This window comes from Populus alba, chromosome 10 (assembly GCF_005239225.2).
Source record: "Populus alba chromosome 10, ASM523922v2, whole genome shotgun sequence".
NCBI classification, from domain to species: domain Eukaryota; kingdom Viridiplantae; phylum Streptophyta; class Magnoliopsida; order Malpighiales; family Salicaceae; genus Populus; species Populus alba.
Window position 1 is genome coordinate 9,543,420 of NC_133293.1, and position 22,000 is coordinate 9,565,419.

The window sequence follows — 22,000 nt, forward strand, 5'->3', positions numbered from 1 at the left end:
TATGGTTTATCTCGATCTCATGACTCAGATTATTTTTTTGTTATTTTTTAATTTAATATATTTTTTCTCAATTACATCATTTGACTTTGGATTGATTATGAATTGATCTTTATAATTTATTTTGATTTATTTTTTATAGGGTTATCTTGATCTCATGACTAAGATCATAGATTTGATAAATTTATCAGGATTAATATAATATGTCATCGTCTTAATATTTTTTAAGAAAATATCATTCAAAATACCAACAACATCTCAATATATAGTAAGTTTAAAAAATATGGTGAAATATATACCACATTTTAAATTCATGATTAATTTTTTATTAAAAAACACATTAATAACTCTTAATTTTTTTATATTAAAAAAATCGCGGTGCAAAAAATCTATTAACACCTGTATGACTTGTGCAAATATCACTGTCCCATTCATATATATATATATATATATATATATATATATATATATATATAGCCAGTAGTCTTACAGAAGGAAAATAGGTACACAATTAGGGTCGCTCGAAGTGGCAAGAATTCCCCTGCAGAACACTTGAACATCTACCAATAGCAGCTCTCACGTGCTCTTCAACATCACAAATTCTAAAGGCTATGAAGATGGCGCGGTGGTGAGTTGCAGACAGGTAACATCCCCACGAGAAGGAAACATCCCTAACCCTTGCTGTGTCCAATTGCCCCATCAACATCTCCCAACCCCATAATTCTTGATCGTTTTCTTTCTAACCCCTTCTCTCTCTTCATAATTATCCCCGTCTTAGCCACGTCTTCCCTAAACGTACTCTCTAACTAAGAAACATACGCTTTTTATCTTTTGATCGTCGGCTTGAGTCAAGATCATCATATTAGAATACAAGAAACGAGCAGTCCTTTCTTGTTTTCTTGATTTTTAATGCCCCAAACAACTCCTCATCTTGTCAAGAAAGTGACTCCCACTTGAGATAATCTTGTATGCAAGAAAAACACTCCATTTCACAATGCAGTGCTGGCCTAAGTACCTAGCTAGCTAGCTAGTGTATTCTTAAGGTGGTCCTGATACACTCCACGACCTAACCAAGTGAAAACATCATGTATCTAACTAAGTGGTCCGGTGGTCATTTCTTGGCCACAATATTCCAGATACAGCCACGGGGAACAATAAGATTTTTGGTTCTTTGCTTAAAATATCTCTGTACCTGCCCAAATTCCCTTACATGCCTTTTTTTTTACTCGGTAAAGTTGTTAAATCACGAGTCTTCTTCTCGCGGGCTGAGATGACTGGTATGTCTTTATACGGGTCAATTCATATTTCTAAAAAATTAAATTTTTTTATGTTTTGGGTATTTTTAATATATTGATTTCAAAAATTAAGTCATGACTGCCTCATCATTTTGAAATTAAGCTATTAATTAACAACTACCTGTCTCAAAAGAGTTCCTGTGTGCAGTATTGGTCAGAGGGTGCGTGTCTACTAACCTGGCGGCACTTGTTTTAGAACTCCACATGGTCTTAAAAAATGTCTTGGAAATGATTAATTAACATTTTGATATAGCTTTGCGAGACATATATCATATTATGCCAATAGTGCATATGTAAATAACTTGATCAGACGAATTATGATCATGCATTAATCCAGTTTTTCTTCATCATTTCAATATGGTCCGGTCCTACAGATCATGCAATATATGAGGATCTTCCCTCGCAATAATAATATTCCAGATGTTGGCGAACCTGAGACATTGAATACCATGGTGGGGGCTGACCAGTTCTCTCTGCTCGGAATGTTCAGTTAAAAATTAGCCTGGCCAGCCTGCCAGACCATTTCCTTGATTATCTTTTTCTCTGGCCTAACCAACGCGGTTTTATGCCAATGATCGATAGCTAACACTTTTCTAAATAAACAATCTGATATAATTGATTCAGGAACATAATCAGGTCAGCAAAAGCTGTACGTTGTGTTTTCTTTTCTTTTCTTTGCATAGCTTGAAGTAACTGGTGATGATATGCTTACAGTCCCGGAATGATTACAGATATAGGACAAGATAAACGAATTCCATATATCCTGTTAAGTGAACGCAAATCGAGAAGAGGATACCAAATCCACTTGCGGTTGACAAAAAGGATCACAGAGCTTTTTTAAAGGAGATAAAGCGAATCAATTTCTTGGTTACAGAACTTTTACGTTACCTAAATGGATCCTGTTTTCTTATTCCATTCAACATGTTCTTACTTATTTTACATTATTTTTATTTTGCTTCATCATGGCTCAGTGCCACCTTGCAGACATGCGGTCTCTCTAAAGATTTGAATATACACGGTAACACGGGATCTTTAATACACAAATGTCATCTTTTACTTGTTTAACTACCATTATACAGACTATATTTCTTATGTTGAACGGGTTTTAATTAGGTTATCATCACTGGCTTAGGTGATACCACAATATTGCATAGTTACAACTAATATATATATATATATATATATATATGGCAGAAAATCAAGGAAGCCCATCATATACGTTCTTATTCCAAGGGAGGAACTTCCAGCATCAGCTGTTAGATCAGTATTTGCATGCATGCAGACCCAACACCAAAGATAAGAGGGATCATCTCATCAGCTCAAAGAGACAATTAGATAAAATATAGAAAAATATTTTACTTTTGATGTGTGTGTGTGTGTGTGTGTGTGTGTGTATAAATAAAGAGCAAAAGTGACAGATACCTTGATAATGTACGGAGCCCAAATTTGGACCATGAACTAATGGTGAATAATGGTTTGAAAGGCCCTGCTCAAGGGACCGTGTTGCCCATCATATTTCTCGCAATAAATCCAATATCTGGAAACTAAATATTCTGCTGCTAATCTAGTTTTTATATGCTGCTAATTTACCTTTTTTATTGTTCCTTAATCAATCACTATATATAGGCCGACAACCCTGACATGACCAGACCAGAGTTTCATAGGGTCAGCACTGCTGTGCCAGTGATTATCCTATCCGTGCCAACTCAGTAACTTGTTTTTTATAATTCGTGTTGTGAACAAGCTACTCTTCCTTCTCCCTCCTATTTATTTTTTTATTTTTTTATTATCTAAACTCTGAAGGCTAGTAAGTTACTTCTGTTCTTGTTCACTGATTCCACAGCTAGCATATCCTTTTTGAGTTAGATTTTCTTTATTTTTTAGTGTTTTGAGTGCTCGCAAACTGATCTTACAATAAACATTCCTCCTTTTCTTTTTTCTTTTTCTTTTTGTTGAAGCCTGATTTTCTTTTCTTTTTTCTGAAAATAAAAGGGACCCAAAAAACAAATAATAAAGACTATTGAGCTGACACTCCTTCTCCACCTAACATTACTCGAAATAAGTAGCTGATCCCATTCACTGCTTATTAGTGATTTTGATTGCCTTTCGCTGTCATTGTTTTCTAAAGTTATGAACAACAGTCAGACTTTTCATCTCATGTCTGTCAAATATTTGATCGAATGATGACTCCAAATTGAATTCTTCAACCTTTTTTATCGTACATGGTAAGATCAATTACGAGCCCCGTAGTGGCATTTAAGCCCACTTGTATAATCCCCAAGCCCGTTTGAAACCCTCCTGGTTAAACCTTTGATGTTTTTTTTAGTTTTTTATTCACTTAAATAGGTTATTTTTACTCCAAATAACAATCCAAGTGCCCTGTCTTTCATTTGTATGTATTGGTGAAATAATATTTTGGGCAATTACACCGCAATTAATTTTTGTTTTTATTGAAGTCTGAAAATAGGAGTAAAATTAAAAAGAAAACATAAGATTCCTAAACTCCATTGTTTTTTTTTTTGTTTTTTGTGGTATATATATTTTTCACTGTTACCGATAAAAGGGTTTCGATATCGAACTCAGAGAAGACAAATGAAGAGCAAAAAAGGTCCAATACATGGACGATCATTCATATTTCATGGTGTTGTTGTTGCTTTGGCAGCTTCATTTGGGTCCTACTGTCTCCGGCCATTGCTAACAAGGGAAGCCATCCTATGAATGGTCTTTGATAGACAGACGTGGCCTCTCCTGCTACAAGCATTCCTGGTCTATCTTCGAAGCAAGAAACGCTGACAGGTAACTTCGACGACGGGCTAGCAGGATCATCTCATTTTCTGTCAATTGATCAGACCTGACAACCTGCAGGCAAGCCTACCTCCTCCTCCTCCTCCTCCTCCTCTGATTTCTGATCATCTGATCCATCCCACCAGACATAAGCACACGTGTACCTGCTTATTAGGTTTCCTATCAACTTGACTCGGTGCTTGAAATCTTCTTGTCTGAAACTTGCCTTGATGTCACGTTGGGAATTTTGGATTCTAACTTCGCATTCCCGACCACAATGTTGTCACGTTGCGAATATTATCCAAAGAAAATCATTTATCTCGATTATTGTATATATATAGCTAGGGAAGCTAGGTTGATGTACGTACATTTATCAAAATACGACAAGTGTATGTATCTTTGTCCAACTTTTGTGTATAAAAACTAAATATCCCTCTCTACTCGAATTTTAAGTAAGATGAGTTGGTTAGATTTGAGTATCACCTTCGTCAAAATCAACTTTGATAAATTTGGATCGCAATTATCAAAATAATAATAGAATTTAAAATTATTACTAGTTATTACCCAGCACTAAATGATATGATTAAAACATTATAACTACACAAATAGAATATTATTAATTAAAATAGTGTTTGTGTTGTTTTATTTGGGTTTTTTTTTTAATTTTACCCTTCAATTTAATAATTTTATTATTTTATTATTCAATATTAGATTGTTTTAAAAATTATGCTTCATAATATGTTTCAATTTAATTTTTATGAGGTTATTATGATATTTTAGCCTTAATCATGATTTTAGCAAGTTGATCCTATTTATTTTTTTTGTTTTTTTTTGTTGAATATTTTTTTAATTTGGTTTTATAATTTTTTTTATTTATTTTTTTATAGGATTATTTTAATTTTATAATTTGAATAATAAATTTGACGAGTTAATTTAATTTATTTAATATTCAATAGGTATCATGTTTAACTTTATGATTTTAAAAAAATGTTAAAAAACGCTTGAATGTTTTCTTTTAGCATTAACTAATAATCTAGTTATGTATCAATATTCACTCGCTTAGCTTGGATGTGTTTTTACCCATTTTGACCAGGAAAAAAAACCATAATGATTTGAATTGGATGGAGGTCCACCTCATTACGAGACATATACCTGATCATTATCTTTTATTAGTGCATATAATTATTACAGAAATTAGCATCTAACTTTTTCTGATCCATGTCTGTGGAATTTTTTTAAGAAATCACTGCCAATTGTCCACGTTTTTTTATTTATTAATACTTCCATAGAAAATGAATATGAATACTTGGCTATAAAAAAATTTTAATTCATATATTAGTTTTTTAAGGTGTTTTTTTTTAGGCACATGAAATTGAAAGATATGCATGTTTTGTAGTAATTATTTCAAAAATTAAGGTGGTGGTATTTATATTATCTAAGTTAACCTTGTAGAAGGCAAAGTGAACACATTGATTATATAAAAATTTTGTCATTATAAAAAAAAAGTGGTATTTAATTATCTTGTTGCATAAATATTATCTAATATCTTTAATTTTAAGCACGTGTAACTTTATTTATGATTGACTATTATCATCCCTACTTTCTAAAAACAAAACTATCTTTCTTATTAAAAATAATGGATTATAATCTTTTTATTAAAGTATTTTACCGACGATTTTACCGATAAATAATTAAATATTAATATTTATAATTTTTTTGTTGATATTATTTAATTAAAAATTTTAATTTAATAAAAAAAATTCAAAAATCCCTTAAAAATCACTAATAACTTTTCAATTTATTAGTTATTTTATTGGTGTTTATTGATAGATATACCGACAAAATATTTTCTTGGATAAAATTCACTGTAATTATATATATGTCAGCGTACATCATCATCAAGGTGCCTCATGCAATTATGTTTGACAGGCGTATTTAGAGGGCGAGGTGGGTGGGATATTGAGCAAGCCATTAAACACAAGGTTTTGGTCCAACAATGATTATGGTGAAATACACGAGTTGAGTTGGGCATCCGAAATATTAAATATTTGCAAGGAAAACAAAGGTGGACCCTTTTTCTCGTGCAAATGTGGTCCTTTGGGGGGTTAGAGGTGAATGTTCAAGAGTTCGAAATTAATAAGAGAAAGCCCACGGATTTAATGCAGGGAAAGGTGCCTGCCCCATTTTATTTTTCTCGACTTCTCCTCCCGTCGTCGGTGGGGGACCTGAGGGTTTCTCATGAGTTGGATGTCCATTTCTATTTCCAATACGCGGTGGCTTGTTTGGGACCAGTAGTGCTATACTCTCGCTAAGCTGTACTGTCGTTTTGCCGACGTTGAGTTCATGGGTATTCTCGAAGCTAAGAAATTCTTTCCACCTCTTCAAGCTTTCACCTGTTCTGGTTACTCTTGGACATTGCCTGCAGCCCATAATGCTTGTTAGAGTCCATACATATTCATGCCTAGTTATTAATCTGTTTCGTTTTTTCGAGGATAATTAAGAGCAGCACCGATTAAGCTACACTAAAAGAGCAAAGATCGTCCATCGCCGACTTGCTAAGAGAGCATAAAATCAAGCAATCCAGCCCATGCCATCCTGTAGCCTGGCCTGGCGTGTCTGTTTCATTGTAACCACAAGATACATGTATTATAATCACGACACTGGAGAATATGCAAGGAGGACAGTACATCTGTGTTACTCTCGCTAAGCTATGTCCTATAGTCTGGCCTTGCTAGCTATATCTAAAATATATCTGCGTAGATGAGGAAACACCTTGATCGTGAACGAAGATGGAGTATCGATGAGCATAAGAAGTTCCAAGTTCTAATCCTCGGATTTTACTTGCATCGTCACAGTATCGGAAAGTTATGTTTCCATAGAAGAAAAATGCTTAGAACACGTTTAGCAGATCAAAAATATTGGTTTTGGTTGGTATAAATGATCGTGTTTGATCACTGGTTGCTGCAATGAATTTCTGTATGTATTTCACATAAATTTCTCATTTTTCAATGATATTGTATGGTAGCCAGGTGGAAACCCGAGAAAGTCTTAAAGCCTGCGCCTACATTATAATAAACACAGTGTTTGTTTAGCGGAAGAGACTACATAGATTTTAAGAAATTTGAAGGGAGGAATCTATTTTTGTCATGTTCAATGCATCTATGCTAATGCAACAAACAGCAGTACCAGTAAAATCTTGTCCGGTCCGCAGTAGGCTCTTACAGCAAACTCATGTGTTGTGTTTCTTTTAAAACAAAACATATTAAACATGTAGGCAGCAAAAAACGCTAATTTTTAAAATTTTCAGGATTCTTAAATAGTTTAGGGTTATCTGCGGTTTTAACGAAAATTACTTAAAAATTAATACTTTCTTCCGGGTTTTGATAAAACTCTTCAAAATTAAATTGTTATAAATCATTTTTCGGGTATCAATTTTTTCTTCCAGCTTTTGATTACTTCTTCGATGTTGTTGGGTTGTCACAAATCACAAATTATTTAATTGTTTAACTTCTAACTATATTTTAAAACAAATTACTAGATTAAAAATCTCCTAAACTTTTTTATATAAAAAAAATTGTTATGCATTAAGTATTATTTTTTTCTCTTGTTTGTATTGTGCATGTACTTGCTGCAATACTTCACATTGCATCATTCTTAGACATATCATTATATTTATATAAAAAAAAACTAATATCTATATTAATGACAAGATATCACTTTGTTCATTGAAAAATATCACATATTTTATATTAAGATAGTTTATTAGAAATTTATGCAATCAAGTTACTAATTGATTTTTCTTGGTTTAAAATTATAATATCATGTATTAATTACATCTTTGTCCTCAATTTCTAAAACTCATTAATAATCAAGTTTAATTTCTTACAAGTGATTTTTAATATATATGATTCATTAAGTTTATAATAAGTTGGTCTAAATACAAAGCATAATCCTAATTAAAATAAGATTAATAAATTAAATTATTTAAATTATTTTCAATTTAATGAATTAATTGATTTATATTTAAATAATAAGTATGATGTCTAAAAAGACATCACAATTTCTCAAGTATTAGAAAAGTCATATTTAATTTAACTTGATCTTTTAGTGACCAGATTTTCAATATAACTATTATCATTTTATCTAAAATGTTTTAATTTAGAAATTTGAGCATGAGGTGCATTTGCTCTATCAGATCATATTTATTCTAAACATAATAATTATAAATTATTTTAACAATATTAAAAACTCTTTTTAAATCTCATTTTACATTACACAATAATTTTATAATTAATATTATTTAAAAACATATGTAGTATTTATTTTCTAGTTTACATAAGCAATAAATCGTCTCTTGATTATTAAAACATCTTCATATGGTTTATATTATATCCAACATTTTCATATTCATTACCCTCAATTAAAGCAACAAGTAATCAGAAAAACATAGCATTTTTTTATATAATATAATTTAGTGATATCAAGTTAAATGATTACTTACACAACTGATATGTGAGTAGTTCAACACACACATGCGCACATATGAAATCATTATATGAGTTAATTCAATATACTCATTATTTAATAAAAATCCACATATTAGTTTCAAATATCTTGCATACCTTATTATATAAAAACAACTAATTTTCCTTATAAATAAAAGAACATAATATGTAATGGCATAATTAATATTCAATTTTAATAGAATATTAACAATAAATATTTAAAAATAATATTTTATTGTAATAAAAATATTCTTAATTATAATTATTTTATAATTTTTTTTACAAAATAATTTTATCAAAAAAAACTTTATCTCTACTCGTGAACTTGGTAATCATTAAAGATAAAAAGTACTTTTATAAAATTATAAATAAAATACATTAATTTATCACTCAAATAAAGTCAAAGTCAAGTATAACTGTTTGTAGCATGGACACTAACAACATATGAGTTCGGTACAAATTCAATCATGCCTAACTTGAGAAGTTCAAAATGGTGATGATCACGAATATCGTGTAAAAACTAAAAAGCGAAAGATGTTTTTTTTCTTTCTTGTTTAAAAATCGCTCTCTAAGCAACTGCACCGGGTCCAAGACCATGACTTGTAATAAAGACGAAGGCTAAGGGATAGATTTGGAATAAAAACAAACAGACCAAACAACTGCAATGCTACTTTTATAATGTTATAGTTGTTTTTTAAAATATTTTTTATATAGAAATATGTTAAAATTATTATTTTAGTTTTTAAAAATTATTATTGATATTAACATATTAAAATGATTTAAAAATATTAAAAAATATATTAATTTAAAATAAATAAAATAATTTTTTAATTTTTTTTTAAATAGAAAAACAAACAGCAATAAATCTCAACACCGATCACTGCCACTCGTCTATTTGCTTACAACCAGACATGAATCAGAATCCGTGTGCACCACCATTGTTGTGAGGGTCCATGTCATAAGTACTCAGTCAAAGTTTGCCGGCCTGGGTCCTTTTTCCATTTCATTGATAAGTCATATCATACACATATCCAACCTCGAAAAATTGTGTGGAAACATAAAAGAGACCCGAACTAGTTTATTTAGCGACCGGGCCGAACTATATTTTAAAAAACATAAAAGAAATCATTAAGCCTGGGTAAAAAGATAAATTGTTCAATTTTTTATTTTAGATCTTTGTGTAGCATAAATTTCCAATAAAATATATAAAAACTAACCTAATAGGAATTGATTTATTTAATAAATTTAAATATAATATGAATATTTTTTTATTTTAAAAAACTAATATTGAATTATAAAATAAAATAATTATAGTTGTAGTAGTAGTAGTAATATAGCAATATTATTATTAAATAATTTTTTGCTTTTAAGGACAACAAAGTTATTTTATTGTGCATAAATATAATAATAAAATTCTTGAATAATTATTAAAAGATAAATTAACCAAGTGAAAATACAATTTTACTTTAAAAAACAATATTTAAAAGTTTTATAAAAATAAAAAAATTATTTTACTGTTACAGTCTATTTTATAAATAAAAAATATCTTCAATGAAAATTTGATATTTTTTCGAAGTATTGGGAAGAGCAGTTGTGATTTCTTTTTAAAATGTTTTTTATTAAAAAAAGTATGTTAATAATATTTTTTTATTTTTAAAAAATAATTTTTAAGGTTAGTATATTAAAATAATTTGAATATATAAAAATATATTAATTTAAAATTAAAAAAAATAAGATTTTTTTTAAAACACTTTTTAAATAATGTCAAACTCCCTTGATTCTTCCGCTGGGCATTGCTATCTAGGCAGTGACTCCTCTTGATTGTCCACGTGCCGAGCACAAAGTCGATCTGGTACCACTAGCTAGTGCAAGCCATCAAACAGCTTTCATATTTTATATGGTCAATGGTCCTGCACCACATAATTTAGCGAATTTTGTACAGATTACATTGATGTTGCTGTCCAAATCAAGACAGTATACACTTTCCAGCTCATGCATTCGTACTGGCTTGTTAATGATTCCTGAAAATAAGATCTTTCGAGGTTTGAAATGTTTTTGGGATAATTACTATACATATATATATATATATATATATATATATATATATATATATATATATATTATTTTGGAATCCATCAAAAATATTTTTGTATTCATCCTAGCTTCAAAATAAAATCTTCCTACCCGAAAAAAAAACCAACATATCTAACTCTGCTTAAGCTATTTGAGTGTTTTTTATTTGAAAAATATTACTTTTGAGTTTTAAATATTTTTTTTTTATGGATTTTGTATAGAAAACATTTTACAAGATTATATATCTACAATTTTATATTATATATACAACTAGATTTGACAATACAGAGCTGTATGTACATGTATGATACAGTAAATTTCCTTTTTCTCATAACCATAATATATTTTTTAATTTTTAAAAATTTGTTTTTGATATTACCACATTAAAAAAATCTAAAAACAACAAAAAATATTAATTTAAAGCGAAAAAAATTAATTTTTTTAAAAAAAACAATTCTAATATGTAAAAACAAATAGGATAACTGCAACTTGAAAAGATAAAAAAGTTTTCTTTAATTGCAATTTGAAGCTATGTGTAATATAGTTGCACATATATATGTTCATATTATAAATATAAATGTGGTTTAAAATATTATTGAATATAACACAATGTAAGATAATTCACATCTAATTTCTGTAGGAACTGGAATAGAAAAAAATAAATGTATTAGAACGCAATTGAAAAAAATCCAAAAGTATTGGTATTAATAATCCTTTTCTTTTTATGATCAATCCAGGTCCATTTCTCAATCCACATGGTAAACCATGTTGAGGAACTTTGGATATATTTCAATTGTTTTTTTTTTTTATATATATATATATATATATATTAGGAAACCTTTTTTTTTTTTTCCATTTCGATATTTTTATCTTTATTTTTACTATTTTCCAACAAACAAACTGGACCTTAATTGTTGATGTTTTCATTTTGTATCCACTTGGCACCCATGCATGGACTATAGTTGACTATTTTTTTTTTTAAAAAAAAAAACACTATAGTTTACTTGTGTCCAAAGATAGTAATAGTCTTATACAAATAAATAAAAATATATATTTAAGTTCGACTTTTAATATCTAAATTTGAAAAATAAAATTGAAAAAAAAACTAAATAAAAAACTCAAATCAACACAGGTTAACTTGTCAAATATGAGTTATAAGATTGAGATAATTTTATAAAAAAAAAATATAAATAATTTATAAAATTTAATCTTCAATCAATTTAAATGTTTAATGATAAAATTAGAAAAAACAATAATTACAAAGAATAAATAGAAAAACTCAAATCAATCAGGTTAACCTAAAAGTAAATCAAAATAAATTATAAAACTATTTAATGGTGAATATAATGTTAAAGGAAAAATATATAAAACCAATATTAAAAAATATATTATTCATGGAACATACTTTACGAGGAGATAGACAATTATTTTCTCTCTCAAATTAATTTTTGTTAATGATAAGGATGTAAAGTAGATATTTTGTGTCAGTTAATTACAATTAGAAGCAATTAATTCACAAATTTATAAAAACATATACTCAAATGATAAAAATAAAAATGCATACATTTACATCAAATAATAACAATAACAATAATAATAAAACAATTACGCACATATGACCAAATACATCAACATACTACGCGTCAATATATAATAAAAATTAAATACCTTAAAGTTGCTATGTTTATAGTCAAACTAGTTATTTGATGCACGTGTCACCATTGATAGAATAATATTTTTTGAAAAAAAATAAATATGAAAATTTTTTTAAATGTTTTTTTACAATAAAAATTCAAATTAAAAATTAAAAAAGCTTATGCATGAATTTAATTAAATAAAGTAAGAACCATCTCTATTAATAAAATAAAAAAAAGTGTTAGTGTATCTATTCAACTCGTCTGGCTGCAAGTCGAATAATTGCTTTCTCCTAATGAAAATGAATTAATGTGCAAGTGTTATTATCATGTTTTATTGATAGAAAGTAAAAAAATATAACTGTGAATCAAAAAATCAATGTTTATATATAATGAAATATAGTGAAAATCATATATGTTAATAAAAACATGTAAGATTTTAAGCTTATTTTTAACATAGTAAAAAAAATATGACAATATTGCAATTTCTACATTGAAATATTATTTCTTTAATCTTTGTATAAAGATTTTTTGAAAAACAAAAGGTGTAAAGAAAAAAAAAATTACAAAAAAATAAAGACAAGAACAAAAGGAATTGTATAAAATAGCTAAGTGTAAAGTGATAAATATTCTAAGTGTAAAGAATAAAAATAATATTTTTCACAAAAAGGAGGAAAAACTAAAAAAAATATTACAAAAATAAAGATAAAAAAAAAGGGGGTGCTGAATAGGCCAATTATAAAATGATAAAAATATCAACTATGAATAGAAAATAAATATAAGAAAAACTTGTTTTCTAAAAAGAAGAAAATTACAGATTTTCCTCAACAACACCCTCTACAATGAAAAAATTGGAGAAAAATTTCAATTATGCCATTTCTATAGTAAAAGTGTGTTTCCTTTTAGTATATACTAGATTATTAGCCCGTGCTACGTTGCCTGTTAGATCATATTTTATTTTTAACATAAAAAATATCCTAAGCATTGTTAATTTTTTTTCTAGTTAAAAATAAACCATATGGAAATTAATCTAACATGACTTATTTGTCTTTGTGGCTCCAAACTTCAAAGACAATTTGAATGGCCAGTAAAAACATAATTTGAGTGAAAATAAATATTTAAGATTAGATTTTTTACTAAACATTAAGATGGCAACATATTAGATCGATTTGGGTCAACTCAAGTTAATTTGTCAATCTATATACTGAGTTATGAAATCATGATAATCGCATATAAATCAAATCAAAACAAATTAAGAAACTTAATTTCCAATGAACCTAATATTAAAGGATGTATCTAAAAAAAAATAATTAAAAAAGACAAAAAAAAATAACCCAAGTCAACTTGGGTTAACCAACCAAACCCACATCTCATGTTATGAAACCAAGATAACCCAGTAGAAAAAAAAAAACTGAAACAAATTATGAAGCTTAATTCTCAATTAACTCAATGTTGAAAGATAAAATTATAAAAAAAATAATAAAAAGAAATGACTCGAGTCAACCATGTTCAACTCACCAAACCTATGAGGCTATGATCCAACTCATTGAGACAAAGATAACCTTATAATAAGTATACCAAAACACATCACGAAGCTTAATTTCCTAATCAACTAAATATTAAAAGATAAAATTGAGAAGAAAAAAAATATCAATTAGAAAAAGAAAAAACATCGAGTTAATAGAGTTAACTTGTTAAACCCATAGATTATATCATAAATCTAGAATAACCTTATAAAAGATTATTTTAAAAATTTATCTCACATTGAAAAGATTTTTTAATAGATTTTTTTTGCTTAAATATACATATATTTTTAATATTTTTGAATTATTTTAATATTCTAATATTAAAAATAAATTTTAAAAAGTAAAAAAATATTTTTAGATGTATTTCTATACAACAAGCTTTTTAAAATATAATTATTATCACATTATCAAACACGCTTCTAATAATATGTTTTTTTTCAACAATTTTCTCTAGGCTTTGAAGGCAAACCTATATTAAACCACATTACTTGCAATACGTGTCCAATACAACAATAAATTACGTATGTAGAAGGATCTTCTGTAGCCTAGCCACTTAATTGTGAGAGCTTCGTTTCTTGACAGAACAAATAAAGAGCTTATCCATGTATATAGTATGGTCTAATTAATTAGCAAACACGCACACAAAAATACTTGAACTTTATATATATATAAAGAGCATAAGAAATTGATTTCACTTGTAATTCAAATTTCAAGGGACAAAGAAATAATTGGAAGAAGACAATGACGTGTAAAATGTTTCAGATAGAAACAAGAGTTTTCCATGATGTTTCATCGAATATAAGCTGTGTAAAATGTTTCATAAAAAATAAAGATGACAATTATTGAACAACATTTTAAGGCGCACGGGTGGTGCAGCAGCAGCAGGAATGGACCCTGATGATGTTGATAATCTGCAGAGCTGCAGAGCTCGGAAATGATCATCCTACGCACAGATTCAGACCAGTGGACCGAGTGGGACTCACCCCTCTGAGCCCAAACGGGGAAGGTGCTATGATGCTGCACCCTTGAAATCTACACTCTTTAACTTGCTTTATTTGCAAACCATCACTTTTTATTTTATTAACTGTGAAATCCATAAGTTAACCAGAAAACATACCACAGAATTATTCTGTGGGGGCATTGAAAAGCACTTCACAACTTCATCTTATGCTCTTTTTTTTTTTTTTTTAAATTATTTTAAAAAATGCCTTTAGCTTTTTAAAAGTATTAAATTGATGTTTATTTTAGTGCTAATAAATAATTTTAACATAGGAATAAAAAAAATATTTTAAAATAAAAAATCTACTTCATAAAACGCAATTCTGACCTGCCCGTTAACTGCATTTCATATTAACACCCCAAGACATCATGATGCTGTTTGTTGAGAAAAGATTAGCTAATAATTACATCATGGTACGGTCATCATGATGGTAATGTGGAAGGTTTATTTTAAAAGAATGAGCTGCTTTGGACTTTAAGATATTTAAGCTAATTATAATTAGACCCCGCTTGAATTCACTTAATTACTCAAGGTTCTCATATTATTTTAGCTAATGACACAAATCAATCAATCATTACAAAAGACATATACTACTAATTTTTTTATTGGGCGTTAATAAGAGGATGGCTGACCATGTCCACACGATATCCTACATGTCATGGAGCCCACAACCCATCAAATTCCAGCCCCCACATGGCCATACCATGTCCACACCGACCTAGCCATGCGGACCCCATCGCCCACATGGAGCTGTTTCCTCATCTTTTCCGTTTTGAAGGAGCCAACGTTCCTGATTTTCCTCCCACAACCCCCGTAACTCACCTTGACCGTTCCCGCTTAAAATTTGCTCTCAAAAGTCTTCCATATGGGCGGCCGTGCTTGTCCCACTCTTGTCCCCTGAATGCGACAGGTTGCCTCAAAGGTGCTGCCATTGCTACCGACAGGCTTAGCTTGCCTTGGTCCATAATTCATGCATTTGAAGAGAGAATAACCAGGCATTTCTCTCAACATCTTCCTTTTGTATATAAAATACACTTGTTTCCATTCACACCTGCACCCCCTCACAGAAAAAACTAGCTACCATTTCTCTCAAGAATCATTTACCAAAGGAAATCACAAGAGCAATTTCCAAGTCTTGTATACATCATCTCTTAGCAGCTCCTTTTTTTGAACAAAGATTGTTGGAAAATATGGAAGGTGGTGTTGCATATGAGAATGATCTCAACCTCAAGGCAACTGAGCTTAGGCTGGGGTTGCCGGGGACGAGCTGTGCTAATGAAGAACAAGCAGTTTCTGGTGCTAGAAACAACAAACGACCATTGCCAGAGACCAGAGAGGAGCGTGGAGCAAAAGGCAATTCTGATCCTCGACATGATGACCAAGAAACTGCCCCTGCTCCCAAGTAAGTCAGAAGTTTTCTTGTTTTCGGTTCACGGTCTTTCGTTTTTTTTTTTAGATCGATTCGCACTTTGTGAGTTTTCTATGATGTATTGTAGCACTCATTCATTCCATGTACATGCAACATGCAGGGCACAGATAGTGGGCTGGCCACCAATCAGATCCTACCGGAAAAACATCCTGCAGCCAAAGAAAGCTGAGGCCGAGGCTGCAGCTGGGATGTACGTTAAAGTAAGCATGGATGGAGCACCATACCTTAGAAAGATTGATCTCAAGGTTTACAAGGGATACCCTGAGCTCCTAGAGGCTTTAGAGAACATGTTCAAGCTCACCATAGGTAAGAATATTTTGATAAATATGCATGTGCAGCTTTATGTTGTTCTTATTATTCTGATGATGAACTCTGTAACTATGCCAGGTGAGTACTCTGAAAGGGAAGGCTACAAAGGATCAGAATATGCACCTACTTATGAGGACAAAGATGGTGACTGGATGCTGATCGGAGATGTTCCATGGGTGTAAGTTCTGCATGCCTCTCTCTCTCAAGATCATTTGAATCCATGTCTGTATGTTATGTGATAAATTTTCTCACAAGGTTTATTCTTATTTGCAGTATGTTCCTGTCATCCTGTAAGAAATTGAGAATCATTAAAGGATCAGAAGCAACAGGTTAGTTTGGGTTGTGGTGTATGAAAAACCCACAGGCCATGTTAACCCACGGGATCAGGGAGAAGAGAAGATTCATCCCTTGAGAAAATCTTTCAGCTTGGGTTTTCCAGGAAGAAAACTCAAATCTGAATCTAGGTCTCTCTCTTGACTGGGTTTTCTACAGATGGCTGGAAGTTTTAGACAGGAAACAGGGAAAATCAGAGTGAAGTTACGGTTTCTATCCTAGGGTGTGGCAGCGAGATATCTGGTGGTTTGGACATCTATGGTGTCATTTTGTTGGTCCTTGTAATCTCACCAAAACCAAAACTGGATACAGGAAGTTGTTATTGCTTCAAATGCAATTATGTAAAATCAAAACAGAAAAGAAACATATGGAAATTAAGACAGGGTCGTCCATGTTTTTGCCATGTAATGTTCTCCATACACCGCTAAAGCTAAATACAAAAGTGTGTTTGACAGTTCTCTAACATATCCTGTAATTGTTTCTGACTATATTCTTATCTTCCTCAGCTAAAACATGTGATTGATATGGTTCTGTGTTCTCTAGTCAGTGTGAAACAGCTTGATCAAGTCCTTGAGTGCCAATCTCTACACAAACCACCCAATTAATATTATGATTATAAACTCTACCACAAGCAGTGGGATCTCCATGAAATCTGATCCAAGTTTTGTTTATTTGAAAGGCAGCATAAAGACTCAATGCAATCAAGAAGAATACTTTCGAAAAAGAGAATGAGGTCTGGTCCATGGAATCTTGATTTACTAATAATGCCAACGAGCCGGTGTTAAATAAAGATTTTCACTAAAAGAACAAAGAGAAAACAAGAAAATAATGGGAAAAAAGAAAGAAATAGAGGGAATCTCAATCTTAAGATGACCAGGTACCAATCGAGTTTAATTCGAGTTTAAACACCTCCCCACCTTTTTTTTTCAAAATTCTTTTTGAGCAGTACAAGGAAGGAGGGCGAATAATAAAAGAAACGAAAGCTACATAAATTATTTAGCTATTCCAGAGGAGAGGAAAGAAACAGAAATTTTCATTTTACAAGAGCAGATATAATTTAGTTATATCTCAAATAGAAGCAATAATTTTGTCAAGGGAACTCAAAGATACTTCCTTGATGATATCTTTCCCAGTTTCCCTCAATATTTTTGGAGAAAGAAAATGGGAATTTCCAAACTCAGGGAAGACCTCTTTAAATTTCTCCTCCAACTTCTTCTTCAACAAACCATACAAAATTGAAAAAAGTGATCGCAGGTACATTATTTGCATCAAAATGGAAATTAAGCAAAGATAAATTTCAAACAGCTTCAATACCAGGAGATATCAGACATCCTCTTAGTATATTATCAATCCAAATTAATTAACATAATCCTAAACTTAACTACCAACGGGGAAGTCCAAAAGGTATTCGACGTAATCCAGCTGACACCCAAAGAAAAGGTAGAGCAAAAAAATAACAGTATTAGGAAGCTTCAATTCATGCGCATGGCCCTGTGTGCTTATCAGCCAACACTACATGGAATTGCACTAAGAGCTTTAGGGGAGCTCTAACTAGAGGACTAGGATTTCTGGTTGTGTGTGAAAACCAATCACAACGAGAGAGTAAAGGGAAAGCAAAAGTTGCCTCAAAAGCATTAACTTTCAGCTAATAAAGATGCTCATCTTTAACACTTTCAGTTTTCTTTAGCATAGCCAAAGACAACGAGAGCAGGTCACTTTGGGAATAGTGAAGACCAGAAATATGCACATGACACGTGATACATGGTTAAACACTGTGCGTGTGTGACAGAGAGACAGAGAGAGAGATGGTCAACACTCAGAAGTCTGAAGTAGCAGGAAACTGTAGCTTGTCTGAGAAATTAAGCAGTTACTAATGAATTAGATTCCAATTCAAGATAACTTTCTTCTAAATTCAATGTGGACTAATTAATCCAAGGATTCGTGCAGAGTTTTTCAAAAGTGAAAATGTTGGTCTTGCAGGAACATCGTTCTGTGCACACACACGCAGGTATTCAGGAGGCATCCAATCTGTGTTCGGAACAAAAGTTTTTGTGGAATTATAGCTGATTTAATGTGCATTTCTGAGAAATTACCTTCTAATATCTGGCTACCTAAAAAATCTGCAATCACTATAAATGTTACCATGTTAGGTGGCTGTGTGTTATCACTGATATAGTTTGGTTAGGAAAATATTATCGAGGAAAGAGCGAATTTTTGGAACTTAGTAAAGATTATCTTGTCTAATATGCTTTTGGCAAAAGGTGATCAGCTGGGAGCCACATGCTATAAAGCAAACCTATCTCTACAATTTTCTGGTTCATAAGATAAAGAAATCTATAATTTCACCATATATTTATATGTCCTCCATGCAATAAATTTATGCTTTTAATACTTTATCTTTCCCAACTTTCCGTTAAAAAAACTATAGATACAGCATTCCATGGGATTTATTAAGTCCAGTTTCATTGCATTAGAATGTAAGATTTACAAGGCAACTTCTTGTAGCTAAACTGTTTGCAAGGCAAATTCTTGCAGATCCACGCCATCCATTATCAAATATCAACATCATCATTTTCACTCTCCTCGTGTAGAGCTAACTTGATAAATAATAACCAATTAAGGATTCAAAAAACAAGATCCGACACAGTTCTTGTGATACTTATCTCATACAATTGTCCATGTGCTGTCTAGAATCAATTGCAGCAAAAACCAGAAAAACAGTCTGATGTTGTTATGAAAGATCAAGGAAGCTCACTGTGGATCAAGATTCACGTACTAGAAAAACCAGCCCTCATCCTGGACACTGATATGCATCCTGAACGGTTACCATTTTAGGGTAGTAGTTGCTACTGAGTGAGCCTCAAGCACGTACTTCGACAGAAGACAGCTAACTTGCGCTGCTAGAACAACTGTCAGCAACACAACGTTGTTGCTTGCCAATTAGCAACATCTTTCATATGCAATCTAATGATGTTATTTCCACCAGCTGGAACGCCTATTGCCTTTTTCTCAACTTTCACTAAAAAAAGCATTAATTTGGCAACAAAGGTATTGGCGCAAAGGGAAGAACTTGGAAGTGCCAGGGAACATAAATCCTGAACTGATACGTCTTCCTAGGATAACAAGGGATCATGTCATTATCTCAGAGAGCACAAGATCTGCACTGCTATAAATGCAGTGATGGAAGTCATAATTGGACTATAATTTTACTTCTCATCAAAAAAAGATACCTGGTTTTTTGTTATATTCTTCTCTTTTCTCACTGATTTTCGGTTTAAACTTTAAACAAATATATATAATACACATCACATAGACTAATAGCATGGTTCCTCGAGGCCCAGTTTTACATCAGGGAACTTAAGCAGAGCTGTCGCCTAAATTAAAACAGTCTTGCCTACTGCCCATGGCAAGATCGAAAGCATCTAGCCACATTTATACTTCCATCTCGATTTTTTTTTCTTTTTTACTTCAGTACTTATTTGCTTTGTTCATAAGTTGTCCAAGCCAAGGTGCGGTTAGCTCTTGTTGGATGGTGGTGAGTTCCAGACTTTGTAGGCAAAGATAGAACCAGAAGAAAAGGAAATATTCGCACACGCCTATAGATCATTATTCATTTGTACTTACGATGCTAAAATTCAATATGCCCTAGATAATGTGAAAACAGTTCCTCTCCCCTACCAATTTTTTTGTCAGCTGCTTTGAGGCGTGTGGAAGTGGTGTGGTAACTATTTTTTTAAAATATATTAAAATAATATATTTTAAAAGTTTTTTTTTTAAAAAAATATATTAAAATATTTTTTTTATTTTTAAAAAATTATTTTTAATATCAATATTTGAAACAATCTAAAATTATAAAATAAAAAAATATACTTAAATTTTCATGTTTAGAATATAATTCTAATAGCTCTTTAAATTTAGCAATGCATTTATTAAAAGATATTAAGGTTGTTTGAAAAATAGCAATTATTTTTTAAAGTGTTTTTTTAAATAATATTAAAATAATTTTTTTTATTTTTTAAAATTTATTTTTGACAACATCATATTAAAATATTCAAAAACATTAAAAAAATTAATTTAAAAAAAATAAATTAAAAAAAAAAAAACATGTTGAAACTTATCTCAAACGGTATCACGATCACAGCTCATTGAAAAAAAAATTCATCTTTATAAACACTTCATTTTGAAATATGTACTGAAACTGGTTACATTCACAAAGATTGCAAGCTGTCCCGCAATAAATAAAATGGATGATTTTTCCCAAATATAAATATTAAATCTTTCTGTTCATGTGGCGAAGCGAGATTTATCGGGGCTTGGTCCGTGAACAGTCTACGCACTCACCAAATCACAGGGAAAAGGTAAAAATTAAGTCCATTTCATGAGCTCGTAGCCACTTTTGTGTTGATCTAAAATATTAAATGAAAGGACATCCTTACAATTTTTTGAAGAGTAAAGAGGCCTTTTACTAGCAGGATCATTTTAGATAACCTGCTTATAGGAGGAACTCTGTATATGAACATGGGCAGTACTATGCTGGAAAATTCGCGTTCTTGTCTCTATTGCGCACCAAAATGCTACAGGATTGCATATCAGAAGGGCACATGGTGCAGGGAGGAAATACTTTTTTGGGTTTCCATAATACTTCATGATGATGTTTTAAAAAGTTTAAGTAGTCTAAAAATATGAATTTTTGTATTGGATAATTGGTTAATCAATTAGTTATAACAATCTCATGTATTTTTCGTAATCAAAGAGATTGATAACTTGTATTTGGTGTTTTGTAAGCCAATGTAGCTTTCGCATAGTACCTGCAAAAGATCTTTTTTGATAGAGGTGAGAACTATTCGATACTTAAATAAATATTTTTTTAGAGAAAAAAATACAATAATATTTTAGAGAAAAATGCTTTGAAAATATACATGCAGCAGAGAATGAAGATTTTGAATATTTGTTCTGAAGGTCTCATGGTGTATTTATAGCTCATGAGTCTTGTTATTTTACAAAAAAAAATGGTCGTGGAGTATAATTTTATCATGATAGTATTTAATGAAGAATAAATATTTTTTACATCTATATAAATATTTAATGGGAATATAATAGGTCCGTAGATGACTT

The 22,000-nt window shown here is 30.6% G+C and overlaps 1 protein-coding gene across 1 annotated transcript; it reads left to right on the top strand.

Moving 5' to 3' along the window:
* Nucleotides 1-15,761: 15,761 nt before the first annotated feature.
* On the top strand, nt 15,762-17,350 carry LOC118061526 (auxin-induced protein 22D). The gene is made up of 4 exons (XM_035074987.2): nt 15,762-16,216; nt 16,344-16,549; nt 16,631-16,730; nt 16,826-17,350. Exons 1-4 carry the CDS (start codon nt 16,005-16,007, stop codon nt 16,884-16,886), a joined length of 579 nt encoding a protein of 192 aa, XP_034930878.1. The 5' UTR covers nt 15,762-16,004; the 3' UTR covers nt 16,887-17,350.
* Nucleotides 17,351-22,000: the final 4,650 nt, after the last annotated feature.

Coding starts and splice junctions, on each gene's coding strand:
- LOC118061526 (XM_035074987.2), top strand. CDS start 16,005: ATGGAAGGTGGTGTTGCATATGAGAATGATCTCAACCTCAAGGCAACT. Junction 16,217..16,343: donor GAAACTGCCCCTGCTCCCAA/GTAAGTCAGAAG, acceptor TGCAACATGCAG/GGCACAGATAGTGGGCTGGC. Junction 16,731..16,825: donor ATCGGAGATGTTCCATGGGT/GTAAGTTCTGCA, acceptor TCTTATTTGCAG/TATGTTCCTGTCATCCTGTA.